Here is a 16032-nt window from a genome sequence, read left to right as displayed (position 1 = left end):
TAAAAATAGATATATCTCTTACTTTTATATTTATCGTATATATACATTTAGAAAGGAGGAATGAAAGGCATTTTAATTATTGTACAATTGAAAAATCTTAAATATTTATGTGTGTGTGTGTGTGTGTGTGTGTGTGTGTGTTGGTAGGTATGTATATGTTTTTCACAAATTTTCTTCATAGTTTGAGATTTATAAATGAAACCTTAAATTTATTACAGTAGGCAGCCTAGAGGGAAGTTTTGGATTTAAGAGCTCTCCCTAAGCCATGTGTTTAATCCTAACCCCTTGATCTTAAATTGATATCAAGAGCTACAAAAACTCTTCCAAATTTGAGTCTGCTTTTTGTTGATTCTTGCTTTACAATTCGACAATCTATGCACACTATGCTTTTCGTCAATCTGATTACATCTGAACATGATTAAAATCCACCACCTTGCAAACATTCCCTGTTCCATAACCAAATACTGCTAGGCTGGCTCTCTTGCCTCATCCGAGGGGGAGAGCTTTCTCAATTGGATGTTGGACTATGCTTAAGAATAGTGCTAGCTCTACTGACCTTCCGCCAGGCTCTTGCCATGCCTATAACATGTAACAAGAGAAAAACAGAGCTAGCTCGGCGTTTTTCTATTGCGATCTACTCCAATTTTCATGTGAGATGATGGAATAAGTTTGTCAAAATGCTCAAAATTTTTTGCCTGCATCAATGTCAAATTCTTAGCCCTCAGTGATCATTTCCTCGCCACTATTGAATTGGTTCTTAGTGCTGCTATTCACAAATGTCAAACAAGAAAGTCGAAAACTACAGGTTGGTGGTCCAACTCTCCATCATGAACTCTTGTTTGCTTTGCCTGAACTTGTGGGACATTTGCTTCACTGCCATCTACTACTTTTGTTTGTAGTAACCTTGTGCGTGTGCTGCTAGATCCCTGACTTCAAAACTAGAACACCAAATATGGATGTTCTAATTCTCAATGAGACAATCCAGTGAGTCATCTTACAAGCTTCTTGAGCCTTGGGACGCGAGGTTCTCAAGGAGATAAATTTATGTGATATAGGACTTGTTTGCACTCCTGCAACAAAAGAGAAAGAGTTGCCAGATGATGCAACCATCATGACAAGAAAAGTGGCACCCTCACTGGCTACAGGAATTTAGGCGGTGAAATTAGTGTAGTAAAATACGGAGAATGGGAAGGAACCCAACTAAGAGAAGCAAGTGGATGAAGAGTTTTGCCTCATGATGAGCCATCTCTAAGCGTGTGAGGAACAACTGTAAGAAGTCTGGAGGAGGTAGTAAATGGTGTTAAACAAACAATATCGTCATGCTATGTTGCAAGGTGCACTTTTTGAGTTGAAGCTTTATCAAAAGATCTAGGATGCGATAGAATAATGTTGAGAACTGGCAAGTAAAGAGTAAGGGAATTGATTCCCATAATAACTAAGTGTACGTGTGCTTTTGGCCTTTTAGAATCCCATCCATAGTCTCCAAACTTGTTGCTTGCTAATTCCTCCCTTTCACACCACGTTTCCATCTCCTTGTTGATTCGTTGGTACTTGAGTTGCCTTAAGCCGTATTGATTCATCATCACCTTAGTCTTTGATTGGTAAGTAAGGCAATAGATGACATATTTGGGTTGATTAGGAATGGGCGGCAGTTCAAGAGTTGATAGGCGAAAGATAAGTGGCATATAGTAGGTGATTTTGCCCTTGTGAATCAATAGAATTATCATGGCTAGGAGATGAGACTTCGGAGATGTTCGTAGAGATTTTGCACTATTCATACGAAGACTCTAGTACCTTGATCACTCAATCTTGCTCAAATTTGAGAGAAAGCAACCTGCACACTTTTGATAGAAAGAAGACTTTGGAGGTCTTTGAGTTCTAGATTTGAGCCTTACGAGTGTCATAGATCTACCCAAAAGCATCATGAAGATGAGGCACTACAATGGTTCTAGATCTACACAGTTATAAAATTGTGCACGTCTTAGAGTGAGCAAAAAGATTGAGAATACTTGAGTACATGAGCTTCATTGGGTGCAACTCACTGAGGTCCTTTCCTTTCAAAAGGAACAGTAAGCTGATGAATTTGAAGAGTTTGAATCTCAAACATTGTGAGAATATGTAGGATGTGTAGGGAATCAAGGACCCAAGAGACTACTGGTGTTTGGGCATATGAAGCTCTGCACGGGTATGGGCTTTGGAAACAAGAAATCTCCTACGGTTGAAAGGTGCTATTGTGATGGACTAAGGGTGTGGAATAGGTATATTAAGGTGTGAAATGTTTGGCCCTTTCATCATGTTTCTTTGGTACTCTGGACAGGTGAAGATTGGGAAAGCTCGCCCCAAGCTACTTTCTCACCTTGATGGTTCAAGTTTGCTTGCAGCAAAAACTGGAGCAAAGAAATATTAGCAGTCGCTCGTGGTGATTTTACCGACGTTCGACTACGATTAAGACTATTGACATTCAGGTAATATGCCAGTATATTCATTCGTAAGACTTATTCTTGGCGCTAATATTATCGGCGTTTATATTCTCGGTGCACTGGGAAAGGCCCGTTCCCTCGGATTATAACTCTTTGGGGAAAGAAGCGCGCCGCCTCTCCGCCCACACAATGTGTGGTTATAATAATTATATATTATATTTTATCATATAAATATTTTTCAATTGCTAGCCCATTCAAAATTGCTTGTTTTCAATCGGAATTCTTACAAGATGTCCTCTCTTTTAATGCATGTCTCGATGCGAGGGAGCAAGGAAATCCAATTTATCGACACCTTTATTCATATGATTGTAGTCTATGTGACAGTATTGTATAGACTGCAATGACGATCAATTATGAGCTCTTGTGAGTGTCGCCTTATTCATCTATTTGTTAGGCTTTAACCCCGAAAACACATAAGCAATATGACCAAGTCAATAATAAATCACCACCCTTGATATTTGCACGGAGGATCGGGTCCTAATGAGCCGTGTGTGTCGTGTCTCATCTCCACATTTGATAAACTGCCAAGATTCAAGTTCAATTTCGAGTTAGTAGCTACATGCTGGAAGACGACCGCAACCTAGTTAAAGTTAATTTACGATCACAGCTTTGCGATCTAGCGGAGCGTGGTAGACGGGTGAGGTTACTCATAGATAGAGAAAGGCCTTAGAAACTCTTGAGGTCTTTGAAATAATCCCCCACAATCCGCTAACTCCCGCCAACGGTTCTTCATTCAACGAGAAGTAGAGAGCATGGACGACGGAGAGCAAGGTGCTGAAATAGATCGAATGTTTGTTATTCGAGCCAAGTCGAAAGATGCGTCAACAAAGTTTCCCGGCTGTTTGGCTGCGAATCCAGAAAGAGCTCAATGATGTGCAGCTTCCTGTTTTAAATTCACTTTTACGCTTGTGCCAGTTCTGTAACAGTCCTCGTTATTGATAAATAGAAGATAGATACGTGGAGAATATTGCTTATTCCCTTTTTAGCACGTTTTGCGCTTGTGCCAAGTCTGGAACAATCCTCGTTATTGATAGATAGATACGTAAGTACATTGGAGAATAGTCCACGAGAACGCAAGCAACTTACGACTAACATCTATCGACGACCTGATCCTCTGCTATACTTATTTTGTTCTTTGTTAGAGCTGTGTGCTTTTCTTATAAGGGCATCCTCTGCTATACTGGGTTATTTTGTTCTTTGTTAGAGTTGCGTGTTTTCTTATTAGGATGTTTGCTGATGCACACAGAACAGACGTGACATGCGAAAATTAGTTGGGATGCTACATACGGATTGCATTCGTATGGTTTGTTCATTGCGAAATGATTGTACATTGCTTGCTGCTTGCTCTGGCAGGATGCCAAAGGAGGACTAGGAAGAAAGCAGTGAGCGATTTTTCTCTTTATGCCTACGATTCCACGCAGATCGTACATAAACAAGTGGTCATTCCAAGACAAAAACAACCCGAATCGATTAGGAAGAAACGAAAACGTAGCGTGCCTGAAATCTCTTACGAAAGGGATGATGGCACACGAGCGTTTCAATCTGATCAACAGAAGCTCAATAGCTTTCCTGAGGTATTTCATGATTTTCTTTCGAACGTGTTCTCATTTGGCTTTTTTCAAATTATGGAGCTACAAGAACTCGCCTATTTTTCTACACGAGTCCTGAACAATGAATTGTTTTTCATCACCCTTTGGCAGTCTTAAATTCCATTATGATTCTATTTTGAAAAAAATGCATGATTGAAAGGGTGAGGCAGGCTCTGGCTCTAGTGTCAAGCGAGTTCCAACAAGTCCGACAAAACCATGCTTCGAAGTAATCAGCTTCATGTCTTCCGCGTCAACCAGTAAGTGCGACTTGTCTCGCAACATTCTCCCTCATGGCTGGAAGGCATTATCACCATATACTTTGTATTTCTGACCAAACCATCCCTCTTATATATGGAAGGCATTATCACCATGAACTTCAATAAATACTAAATATTTCTGCTCAAACCGTCCCTCTTTTTCTTGAAAAAAAGCCCATCCCTCTTTGTCACAGGTTTTCTTTTAAATTGTCTTTAGCCGCCCTGATATCGATTTTCTAAGGTTACTCACCTTGCATCCTTTGACGACATATTTTTAGGGACTAATAATGATGAAAATAATAATATTGAAATTCAACAAAGTACTATGTCTGATCATTTGATGCGTGAATATGACATTCATGGATATGCACAATTGTGTACTTGGTTTATATATCTAGAGTATGTGTTCTTCTATATATTGAACGTATTCCACAAAAAGTATGTATTGAAAGTCAATACAACCCCTAAAGTAAGGTTACTTAAGAAAGAAAAATGGTGTCAAGCCACTTGCATAAAATATGCAAAGATCTATCAGCATGGCAACAGTTTGAGGTTACTGCCTACATGGGTGCCGTACCCCTTGGTTATTTCATACGGCTCACAACATACATGGTAATATCTTATACTTGACTTCCTATAATTACTGGAGTCTGCTACTTTTTCTATTGTGTTCCTGCTCGTGTTAGGGGCGCATCATTTGGAGTTGGCTCTATAAGTGAGTAGCTATTTGCAATCTCTAAATTCTCACCAGAGCGAATCAACTAAGTGTCACGATCTGTGACGTATTCCTTTCTCTTTCTAGACTTATGGATGGTTTGATGAATGGACACTTGTGGAAGGGTATGCCCTTTCAACGGGACACTTGCCTTTTCGACGGGACACTTCCTAATGAGGCATAACCCTTCACAAGAGACATTCTAATGAAGAGACATTCCTTTTGTAATGTACCCTCTCATCAAGGGTCACACCCTTCACAAGGGGTACACACCTCTTTATGCACATACCCTTTGGAGTACACACCTTTTCATGTGTGACTCTTCACTCTCTATATAAGAGAGGCCCAATTGTATGGATGACAACATCTACCCTACAGATATTCAAGCAATACAATTATTCCTTGTTCTCTGCTATCTCAGTCTCCTTTCTGTTCCTTAGCACATTTCTAAATATAGTAAATCTAGGATTTCTTACGGTGGTATCAGAGCAAAATTCGCTCCTGCCTGTAGGAAATGCCCCCCACCTTCTAGCGCTGATCTGATACATTTTTGCCGCTAGAAGGATATTCCGTGCACATTGTGCATGGAAGAGATGGAGAGGATGAGCGTAAAATTTTTTAACGCCTACCCGGCCTAAAGTCATCCTAGCCTCTCCATCTCCCTCACATCACAAGTTGATGTGAATGGACACGACCAAAATCGTGTCTTTTCAGGTGCTTGGGCTGTCCCAAAACCAAGGGACGCACCTTTTCCACCATGGGACACACCTTTTGGTGACGAGTCTCGACTCCTCACTCATGGGACATACCCCATCGTGGGCAAATGGACATACCTATTCATGCAGGGTCGCACCCCTTTTAACAATAGGGACATATCCCCTCATGAACAGGTGCACCTATTCCAAGGGTCACACCCCTTCGAATAGGCACACCTCCTAGGCCCCAAGTACCTACAAAAGGGTACCTAGAGGGGTAAAAAGGGACAAAAATTAAACCCATCCCCTACCCCTAGGTTTACCCTAGCTACCCTAGGGTTAACTAAACCCCCAAATTAATTTTTGGGCAACTAACCCATTGGGCAGCCCCCAACGAAAAGAGGCGACCCTCTTTATTGCACCGTACGGATCTCGAAGCAGCCTGCGCAGCCAGCCGTACAGCCCTGCGCAGCCATTCCGTACCACCCTGCGCATGCCTTCGCCATACGGCCGTACAGCCTGCACCGTACGGACCAGCCGGTAGCCTGCGTCAGCCCTTGCCCTGCCGTACAGCCTGTGCAAGCCTGCCGTACAGCCATTCACGCTGCCAGCCGTACAGCCGTACAGCCTGCGCTGCCAGTCCCTGCTTCGCCATTCACGCTGCCAGCCCTGTTTGCTGCCAGCCCTTGCCTCACCATTTTCGCTGACAGCCCTGCATCGCTATTTGCAGCCCTAGCCTTGCCCATTGCGGCCCTGGATACCTGCCATTTCCTGACAGCCTGCAGCCCTTCCCTTGTTTCGCCATCTTTGCCCTGCCACATCAGCACCAGTTGCAACTATTCACGCGATGAAGACAGCCTGTTGACAGCCCGGACCAGACAAGCCTCGTTCTCTCGCAAAACAGTGCAACATGGACCTCCGGACAACGATTTGCAGCCTTCTTCTACGCAATAACTTGGCAGATTAAAGTATTGCCAGGTGGAGTCTTTCCAATCTGCTTTTTAAGGATTCTTTTTAACAAATTACAGCAAATGAAAGAATCCACATTAAAGCATGGAAACCCCTGGTAATTCACCCGGCCTTTCAAGGACACCACAGGCATCTGCTACTACACAATATCGTGTTCAAATTGCACAGCGTGCCCATTTTGGAGCCTTTGCATCTTGGGTCTTCTGTGTCACGTGCCCTCCGAGTGACTTGGATCACATCCTCTACCTTCTGCGTGAGGCACCTCAGTTACATTATTTCATCAGCACAGTACAGGTTGTGTTCCACGAGACACGAAGATATCCGGAACACGATATTTCTCAGGAGTTTGCTGTTCGTTTTTGGAGAGAATTTTACCCTTCACCTTCGGCATCTCCAGGGTACTCTCCACCTCCATCAGCTCCCAGATATCCTCCTCTACAGGTTGTACCTTCTCCAAGTCAGTATTTATCCTCTGAAGGCACTCCCTCTCCTGGATATCCTCCACTTCCGACAGCAGCTCCTTATCCCTTTTCAGATCCGTGGACTCTGCTACCTACCCCTCTCCTATCACGAGCAGTAACACCATTTTCGGAATCTCCAGTGTTACCTAAGACAAGACCTCCCTTACCAGATTTCCACGGGTGGTTCCATCTTGCCTCGCCTGCCCCCTCCAATATGAGCAACCTCAGGGAGCAGCCCGAATCCTCTTCCAGGAATGGTACAAACTAGAGCGCAAGTTCGCGCTTTTCTCACAGGGATTTCCGACATGTCGCACCGCTCGCGTGAAGCCTCTCCAGAGATTAAAGAATCAAGTCCCAAAAAGACCACTGAAGGCAACGTCCAAAGCGAATCTCTATTGCAACTTCAAATATCTCAGCTTCAGGACAGCATCTCCGACTTGGTTCAAAAAGTTCAACAACTTCAAGATTCTCGAAGTCCAGCACATACAGAGGATGACGTGACGCAACCCGACGACGATGCGGACTCTTTCCCACCAGAGGTAGAAAACATTGAACTACGTGCCCTCTACCGATTACTTCAAGCTTCCAAAACTAAAAGACTTGACGTCAAACTTCTGGAAGCCTACACTGGTCAACGTAATCGCCGAACAGTTGACCAATGGCTCGCTAAAATGCGCATGTATTTTGACACTGTTGACCTCACGGAAGGCAAAAAGATCGCCTTGGCAGCCTCCCTCTTGAAGGATACAACATTTCTATGGTGGCAAAGACGCTTAAAGGACGGAAAAAGTGTGTTAACATGGGAACGTTTTGAACACGTGCTCCGTAAGCAGTTTGTACCTGCCAATGCGGACTTCCAAGCACGTTCAAAACTCCGACAGTTGGAGCAAACGGGTTCCCCGTCTTCCTATATCTCTCAGTTCACCACATTGGTGCTGGAGATTGATGGTTTAACTGAGGATGATCGCCTTCATGCTTTCATCTCAGGCCTAAATCCCTCGTTACGCATTGATGTTCTTAAAGCAAACATCACCACCACAGATGGCGCTATTGCTTACGCAGAGCGCATTACAGATTTTCTAAACACAGGGAAGCAGAGTGCTAATCGCACACAGAACTCTCCTACGGCCAAAGGTGCTCGTCCTCAAGATAATACCAAGTTTCGAAAAAACTTCGGTAATCAAGGTCAGCGACAGTCTCAAGATCCCCAGAAGCCTCAGAAATCATTTGCTGGATTCCAACAGAAGCATTCCCCCAAGGATCGCGCTTCTTCTTCTTCACAAAGTCATTACCGACATCCCCAACATAAAGGTGCGGCCACTGACAAGAAGAACAGCTCCAGCACAAAAGGACTTTGTACCATCTGTACAGGCGACCATAGATGGTTCGATTGTCCCAAGCGACCAAAGCAAAATTCCAATATGGAACCTAGCACTTCCCAAAAAGAAGATGCTACCTCAGCACAAGACAAGAAAGGCAAAGCTGTTCGAATGGCGAATACCATCCACCTGAGCCTTGCCAGCAACCCCGAACCTTCCCTGGCCACTCAAGTACTTTGCGTTCAAGGATCGATTCGTGGAACAACGGTCACCATCCTCATCGATAGTGGCTGTTCTCATAATTTCCTAGCCAGTTCTGTGGTCGATAAACTTCAGTTGACCACCAGTCCTAGCCTCGTGGACTATCAGATTGAACTCGCAAATGGAACGACTTTCTTGTGCAATACCAGGATCAAAAACTTGTCTTTTCGCATCCAACATTATACGGACAAGTTGAACTTCGACATTATGCCTCTTTCTCGGTACGATGTCATACTCGGACAACAATGGCTCTACGACTATGATCCATCAATCAGTTTTCGCAGCCATACTATCCAGTTTGTCCACCAGGGAAAACTTATTGAGCTAACTGGTTCTAGGGATTCTCCTTCAACCCCAGTTGCCTCTGCCCTACAAGTAAAGAAGTGGGTTCGTAAACGCCAAGTAAAGACTTCACTTCTGTTGGTTACGGCAGTAGAGGAGACACCAACAAAGGATCCTCCTGAATACCTCAACCAACCTTTTTTCCAGCCCTACCTGGATCTTTTTCCAGAGGAATTGCCAAAGCAGTTGCCACCTCGACGACCAGTGGATCACCCAATTGAACTTATTCCCGGCAGTAATCCACCGTCGAAACCTCCTTATCGGGTTTCTCACAATCAAAATGAAGAAATCCAAAGACAGGTCACCGAGCTACTTGACAAAGGTCACATTCGGCCCAGTCGCAGCCCTTTCGGAGCTCCTGTACTACTTGTGGAAAAAAAGAACAAGTCTATGCGCCTCTGCATCGACTACCGAGCCCTCAACAAGCTCACTATCAAAAACAAGTATCCATTGCCTCGCATCGATGACCTCTTCGATCAACTTCTACATGCAACACAATTCTCAAAGATTGATCTTTGTTCAGGTTATCATCAAATCCGCATACGAGAAGGTGATGAATACAAGACAGCTTTTCGAACAAAGTATGGACACTATGAATGTTTGGTCATGCCTTTTGGGTTAAACAATGCCCCGGCCACATTCATGACATTAATGAACGACATCTTCAGGCCTTTCCTTGATAAGTTCGTCATCGTTTACCTCGATGACATCCTCGTTTTCAGCAGATCCCTACATGAGCACAAACAACATCTTCACCAAGTTTTTGAAGTTCTCCGCGCAAATTCTCTCTACATCAACATTGAGAAGAGTAAGTTCTTCAAAACCCAACTCGAATATTTGGGACATGTTATTTCAGCTCAAGGCATCTCTGTGGATCCCAAGAAGGTCGAGGTAATCCGAAACTGGCCTACTCCTAAGAATGTTCATGATGTCCGCTCTTTTCTCGGATTGGCAAATTTTTACCATACAAAGGTCTCAGTTTTCCGAAATTGTAGCTCCTATGTCCGAATTATTGAAAAGCACATCAATTTTTCAGTGGCTTCCCGAAACAGAGTATAGTTTCCAACAACTCAAGCAAGCACTCACTACTACACCAGTTATGGCTATTGCTGACCCAAACCTTCCATTTGAGGTCATGACCGACGCTTCCGACATCGCTACAGGAGCAGTCTTGATGCAAGAAGGCAGAGTTATTGCTTTTGACAGCCATAAACATTCTGATATCCAAACCCGATATCCAGTCTATGATAAGGAGTTTCTTGCTGTTGTACATGCTTATCGCTCTTGGAAACATTATCTCATGGGTGCCGACTCTGTGGTCAAAACAGACCATCACTCTTTAAAGTACATCTTTACTCAGCCAGTCATGAACGCTCGACAAGCACGCTGGGTTGAGTTTTTGGCCAACTTTCACATGACCATTGAGTATATACCAGGACTACGCAATGTAGTTGCAGATGCTCTCAGCAGGTTACCTCTAGCATCAGCCATGGTAATCTCTACATTATCTGTGGATGTTCCAAATTCATTCAAAGGAAAGTATTTCAATGATAAAGACTTCGGCACAGCAGTACAGGTTCTTTCCAAAGATCAACCTTCGACTTCGGAACAAAAGATTTTCTCATCCTATTCTTATACGGACGACCTTCTGTATTATCAAGATCGCATCTGTGTACCACATGACAAGGATGTTCGACGTCTTTTGTTAAAAGAGCATCATGTAGTTCCTTATGCTGCCCATCCAGGCATCAATAAGACTTATCGGTTACTCAGTGTAACATACTATTGGCCTCAGATGAAAAGCGATGTCATCAAAATGGTTACATCTTGCTTATCTTGTCAACAAATGAAAGCAAGTCGACGTCTTCCAACAGGACTTCTTCAGCCTCTTCCAGTTCCAACTGAAAGGTGGGAAAGTATTTCCATGGATTTTATTACAACACTACCACGATCTTCCCGAGGTAACACTCAGATTATGGTAATTGTTGATCGCTTGTCCAAAATAGCACACTTTGTTGCTTGCAAAAGCAGTGCACAGGCCCCGAACATAGCCAAACTCTTTATACAACACATCTTCCGACACCATGGATTACCCAAGAATATCATATCCGACAGAGATTCTAAGTTAGCAGTCACTTTTGGATTTCCCTGTTCGAATCTTTGGGTACAACTCTACTGTTCAGTTCAGCCTACCACCCAGAATCAGATGGACAGACTGAAAGAGTCAACCAAGTTCTGGAAGAAATGCTTCGACATTATGTTCAGTCACGCCTCGCAGCCTGGGAAGAGTATCTACCACTCCTTGAGTTTGCTTATAATAACTCTTTCCATAGTGCCATCAGCATGACTCCATTCCAAGCAGCTTATGGACACACTCCGATTGTACCAACAAATTTTGTACTTCAACATCGAGTGGCCCTAGTTGATCAACTGGTTCAAGAAATGCAAGACATTCTACTACAAGTCAGGGATCATATGCGAAAAGCGCAAGAGCGGTATCAACGGTCTGCCAACAAACATAGACGTCACCTGGAATTTAACATTGGTGAGATGGTGCTATTATTTGTAGCCCCACATCGCTATAAGACGGTTAAGTCTGTGTTTCCTAAGTTGCGACCAAGATACTATGGACCTTTCCGGATCGTCATGAAAAATTCACCTTTAAGTTACAAATTGGAATTACCACCATCATGGGGTAAAATCCATCCAACATTTCATATTTCTTGGCTAAAGACGTATATTCCAGGCGAAGAAGCAGTTCCTCCTGCAGGTGATTGTGTCCCAGAAATCGAAGACGATTATGTTCTCCTTATTCCTGAGCGTATTCTGGACCATCGACAGCGAGAGACTCGACATCGACTTATCACGGAATTCCTTGTTCTTTGGCGAGATCTGGACGACTCCGACGCTACTTGGCAGTCTGATGAAGACTTACAGCAGTACCCTGATCTTTTACAGCAGTATTTTCAGAATTTACAGTGATATTTTCTACATCAGTTCATTATCTCCACCAGGGTCTTCTTTTGAGTGGGAGGGGATGTCACGATCTGTGACGTATTCCTTTCTCTTTCTAGACTTATGGATGGTTTGATGAATGGACAGTTGTGGAAGGGTATGCCCTTTCAACGGGACACTTGCCTTTTCGACGAGACACTTCCTAATGAGGCATAACCCTTCACAAGAGACATTCTAATGAAGAGACATTCCTATTGTAATGTACCCTCTCATCAAGGGTCACACCCTTCACAAGGGGTACACACCTCTTCATGCACATACTCTTTGGAGTACACACCTTTTCATGTGTGACTCTTCACTCTCTATATAAGAGAGGCCCAATTGTATGGATGACAACAACATCTACCCTACAGATATTCAAGCAATACAATTATTCCTTGTTCTCTGCTATCTCAGTCTCCTTTCTGTTCCTTAGCACATTTCTAAATATAGTAAATCTAGGATTTCTTACACTAAGAGTGAGCCTCTATGTTTTTGTCAGCACTGCCTCGTTAGAGAATACTTCTTTAGTAGAGACTTTGATGCTGATTTTGATTAACTTTTTAATTTTGAGTTACACTTAACTAAGTGGCCTTTCACAAAACTTGCTCTTATGTCACCTATCCTTTCCTATTGAGTATCATTTGCTTTGGGGTGCTGAGACCTTAGCTATATAGTGAAAAATTCTTATCATCTCCGAATTTCAAATGATGTTTTTTTCTATCCATTTTGGGCAATCCTCTAACCATACTGTGGCCTCTTATGTATTTTGCTCCATTTTAATGCTTTTGCAAGCACCTAAGGAAGGCTTTTCAGTTGAGTTTGTCTTCCTAAGAAAGACAAATTCTTTTGTAGTGCTTTTGAAGACTTAGTAGCAAAGTAATATAGAGAATTTTGTCGGTTTAGTGATGCCAGGGCGCTGGCAAGAAGTCTTAGAGACTATACGAAAGATGAGAGCCTCTAGGAATGCACCTGTTGATGTTATGGGCTGTGAGAAAGCGGGCAGTTTTCTTCCACCTAAGGTTTGTCATATCCAACCTTTTTGCTTGATTTTGTGAAACTATTTTATTTGGAAACTTTAGGACTATTAACTTGTGATCACACCCCTAAGTTTTGCGCTTGTTTGGGGATTGAGACTGCTTCCTTATCATTTGGTGGCTCCCATGGATGTGGCAGGAGCGTAGGTTTGCTGTCCTGGTATCAGCTTTGCTTTCAAGCCAAACAAAAGATGAGGTCACACACGGTTGGTTTTGGCTTCTTGCAGCTTAAGACAGGGGAGTTTTTATACATGCAAAAAGCAAGTTAGTATATGGCAAATGAGCTTGAATGCAATTCTAGATTGGATTGACATGCACATGTATATGGGAGACGAGAAGAAGGATGGTGCATTTTAAAGAATTTCGCTTAGTGAAGTGTTCTTTGAGATGCTTTTGAGAGCAGCCATTTTTTTTGATAGGGGACGACTGTATTCACCTCCTTATTTAATTGAAGGTTTTGTGATTTCATATGGCTGATTCGGTAGCGGTTGACACGGTATACCAAGTATTAGATTTCTTAATCTGTAAATGTTTAATTTAGATTTCTTGGATATTCTAGTCAAATGTGGATACATACATACATACATATGGACACATGCACATGCACACACAGGCACAGGCACATGCACATGCACATGCGCAAGCACAAGCACAGGCACAGGCACATGCACATACTTTTTTTTTTTTTTTGTGAAACCAGTAACTATATTATTAACATGAGATCAATGTACATGACATTAGACTCCAAAAGAGAGCCTAATGGAAGAACTCAAAAACAGTCAGAAAACACTTCAAGGCTAGTAGCATCCAAGTCCCTCGCAGCATAACTATCATATAAAGATTGCTTGAGGGACATTCTGAAGAAAGCATATGCCTGAGGAAACTGTTGTCCCATCCTAGAATGCAATCTCTGTGTCCAAATGGTCCATAGTACCCAAAAACGAGTCCAGTGAAAGAAAAGGAGGAATGGAGACATCTGAGATGAGAAGCATCTAAACATCCAGAAGAGTTTCCCGAATCTGATAGAGGGAAACCGAAGCCGCAGCAAATGAGAGACATGAGTGATCAATATCCGAGAGTGCGGGCAAGACCATAACAAATGGGGAACTGTCTCACGGTGATGAGAGCAATGGGGGCAAGAAGGGGAAGCAATGCGACGTGCTGCCAATTTCACCCCAATGGAAAAAGCTCCCACTATACATCTCCAAAAGAAAAGCCTCTGTTTCAATGGCAATTTGGCTTTCCAAATTTTCTTGAGTCGTGATTGCCACCAAGATAAAGGCCTATCCAAATTCCAAAGAGTGTTGGCATGCTTATCAATCCATGGCGGTGGAAGAAGAAATTTGTAGACCATCGAGGAGGCCAGATTATGCATTGAAAGCGAACAGGTAGCAGGAGATAAGGAAGTCAGATTCCAGTCCAGTAATCTGTCCTGTACAAACAGTGGAGGAATAGGAACAAATGGCTGCAACATAGTTGTAAGTATTCTCCTAAAATCCCAATGGACAATATCAAATGCTTTGGCAATGTCCACTTGCAGAATGAGAACATCTTGTTTAGAATATTTGGCATACTCAATCGCAAGCAAAGCATTGGAGATATTGTCAGTAATCTGTCTTCTGGGAACAAACCCATACTGCCTGGGATGAAGTCCTGCTTGCAAGATAAATCGAACCCTGAGGACAATCATTTTGGCAATGAGTTTGTAAATGACTGGCATAAGAGATATGGGCCGCCAATCAGCCATTGTCTCACACAACCTTTTTTTGGGGATCAATTTGACAAGGCCATGTTTCCAAGAAGGAGGAAGAGATTGTTCTGCCCAAGCATGATTATCATAAGAAGTAGAGTGTTCTTGAGATCACCCCAAAATACTCGGAAAAATTCAACAGTCAATCCATCCCAACCAGGAGAGCTGCCTTTACGTAAATGACTCAAAGCATCATCCAGTTCATTAAGCATAAAGGGCTGCTCCAGTGCACGAGCCTGTTCCGGGGACAATATAGGCTGAACATGCATCATAAATTGAGACCTAGCTGCATTCACTTGCATTGAATGATCAGGCTGAGGAGAAAAGAGATGCTGGAAATGACTAGAGCATTGCGATTCCAATTCTGATTTGGAGGTGGTCCAGGTGCCATCATCTTGCCTGATCCTGCAAATGTCCTCCTTTCGCCTATCCGCATGCAGGCTTTTAAAGAAGGCTTTGCAGGAGCAGCCCTTATCCAAAAGGGGTTTCATGCGAGCTCGGATTTGCCACTTCTTTAATTTGCGAAGATCATTTTGATGGATGATGTGAACCGCATAAGCACAAGAATCCTGTTCAGAGGAGGTGAACTGCCTATAAGAGCTGATTACATCCATTTGTTGCTTGTGAGATTGAGCCCATTTCAGCTTAAGCCTGAGGTTTCCCATGTAACTCCGTCCATAATCTTGAATAACAGCCTGCAAACGATGGGCAAGACTGATCCAAGCGAAATCCATGTCCTCCTGAGCATGTAAGAGGAGGGGGCGGACAGCCACTCTCACCATGTTCTGAAATTGTTGATGAAGCAAATAAGCACTATTAACATGGAGTAGGCGACGACCAAAAAAAGGCATATCATCCGTCAAACGTGCTATAGATAATGTCAAGCATACTGGAAAGTGATCAGATAGCAAGAGGGAATGATTAACCCATAGTGCACATGTGAAACTAGCAAACTGCTGAGCATGCAACAAATACCATCTGTCAAGTCGAGCCGAGTAATGAGTAAAGCCATTGTGACGGTATGTGCAACCCATATCTCTATCCCTTGTTGAGAGCCATAAATCTTCTGCATGCAAGAAAGAAAGCATATCTTCCCAATGTCGAAGCTCAGTGGGGATCATGTGAGAACGATGAGTGGTGGTGTCTTGGATGGCAGGCGAGTT

The 16032-nt window shown here is 43.1% G+C and overlaps 1 protein-coding gene across 6 annotated transcripts in view; it reads left to right on the top strand.

Moving 5' to 3' along the window:
- The first annotated feature begins 3119 nt into the window (after positions 1-3119).
- The window catches only part of LOC147898851 (endonuclease III homolog 1, chloroplastic-like), a 95670-nt gene continuing 82757 nt past the window's right edge, over positions 3120-16032 (top strand). For 3 of the 6 annotated variants that reach the window (XM_087378972.1, XM_087378975.1, XM_087378971.1), the window contains exons 1-4: positions 3529-4054; positions 4230-4326; positions 12989-13104; positions 13259-13325. In XM_087378972.1, coding sequence (XP_087235098.1) covers positions 3800-4054; positions 4230-4326; positions 12989-13104; positions 13259-13325 — 535 coding nt within the window. In that variant the 5' untranslated portion in view covers positions 3529-3799. Of the gene's footprint in view, positions 3252-3528; positions 4055-4229; positions 4327-12988; positions 13105-13258; positions 13326-16032 lie in introns of those variants that run through there. The other 3 variants (XM_087378974.1, XM_087378973.1, XM_087378976.1) reach the window with 3 other exon arrangements.

Source organism: Dipteris shenzhenensis, chromosome 9, assembly GCF_047967505.1.
Source record: "Dipteris shenzhenensis isolate YYH24624 ecotype China chromosome 9, Dip_SZ_1.0, whole genome shotgun sequence".
In the NCBI taxonomy this organism is placed as follows: Eukaryota; Viridiplantae; Streptophyta; class Polypodiopsida; order Gleicheniales; family Dipteridaceae; genus Dipteris; species Dipteris shenzhenensis.
The sequence above is the reverse complement of the archived record's forward strand: the minus strand, read 5'-3'. Positions and strand labels throughout refer to the sequence as shown.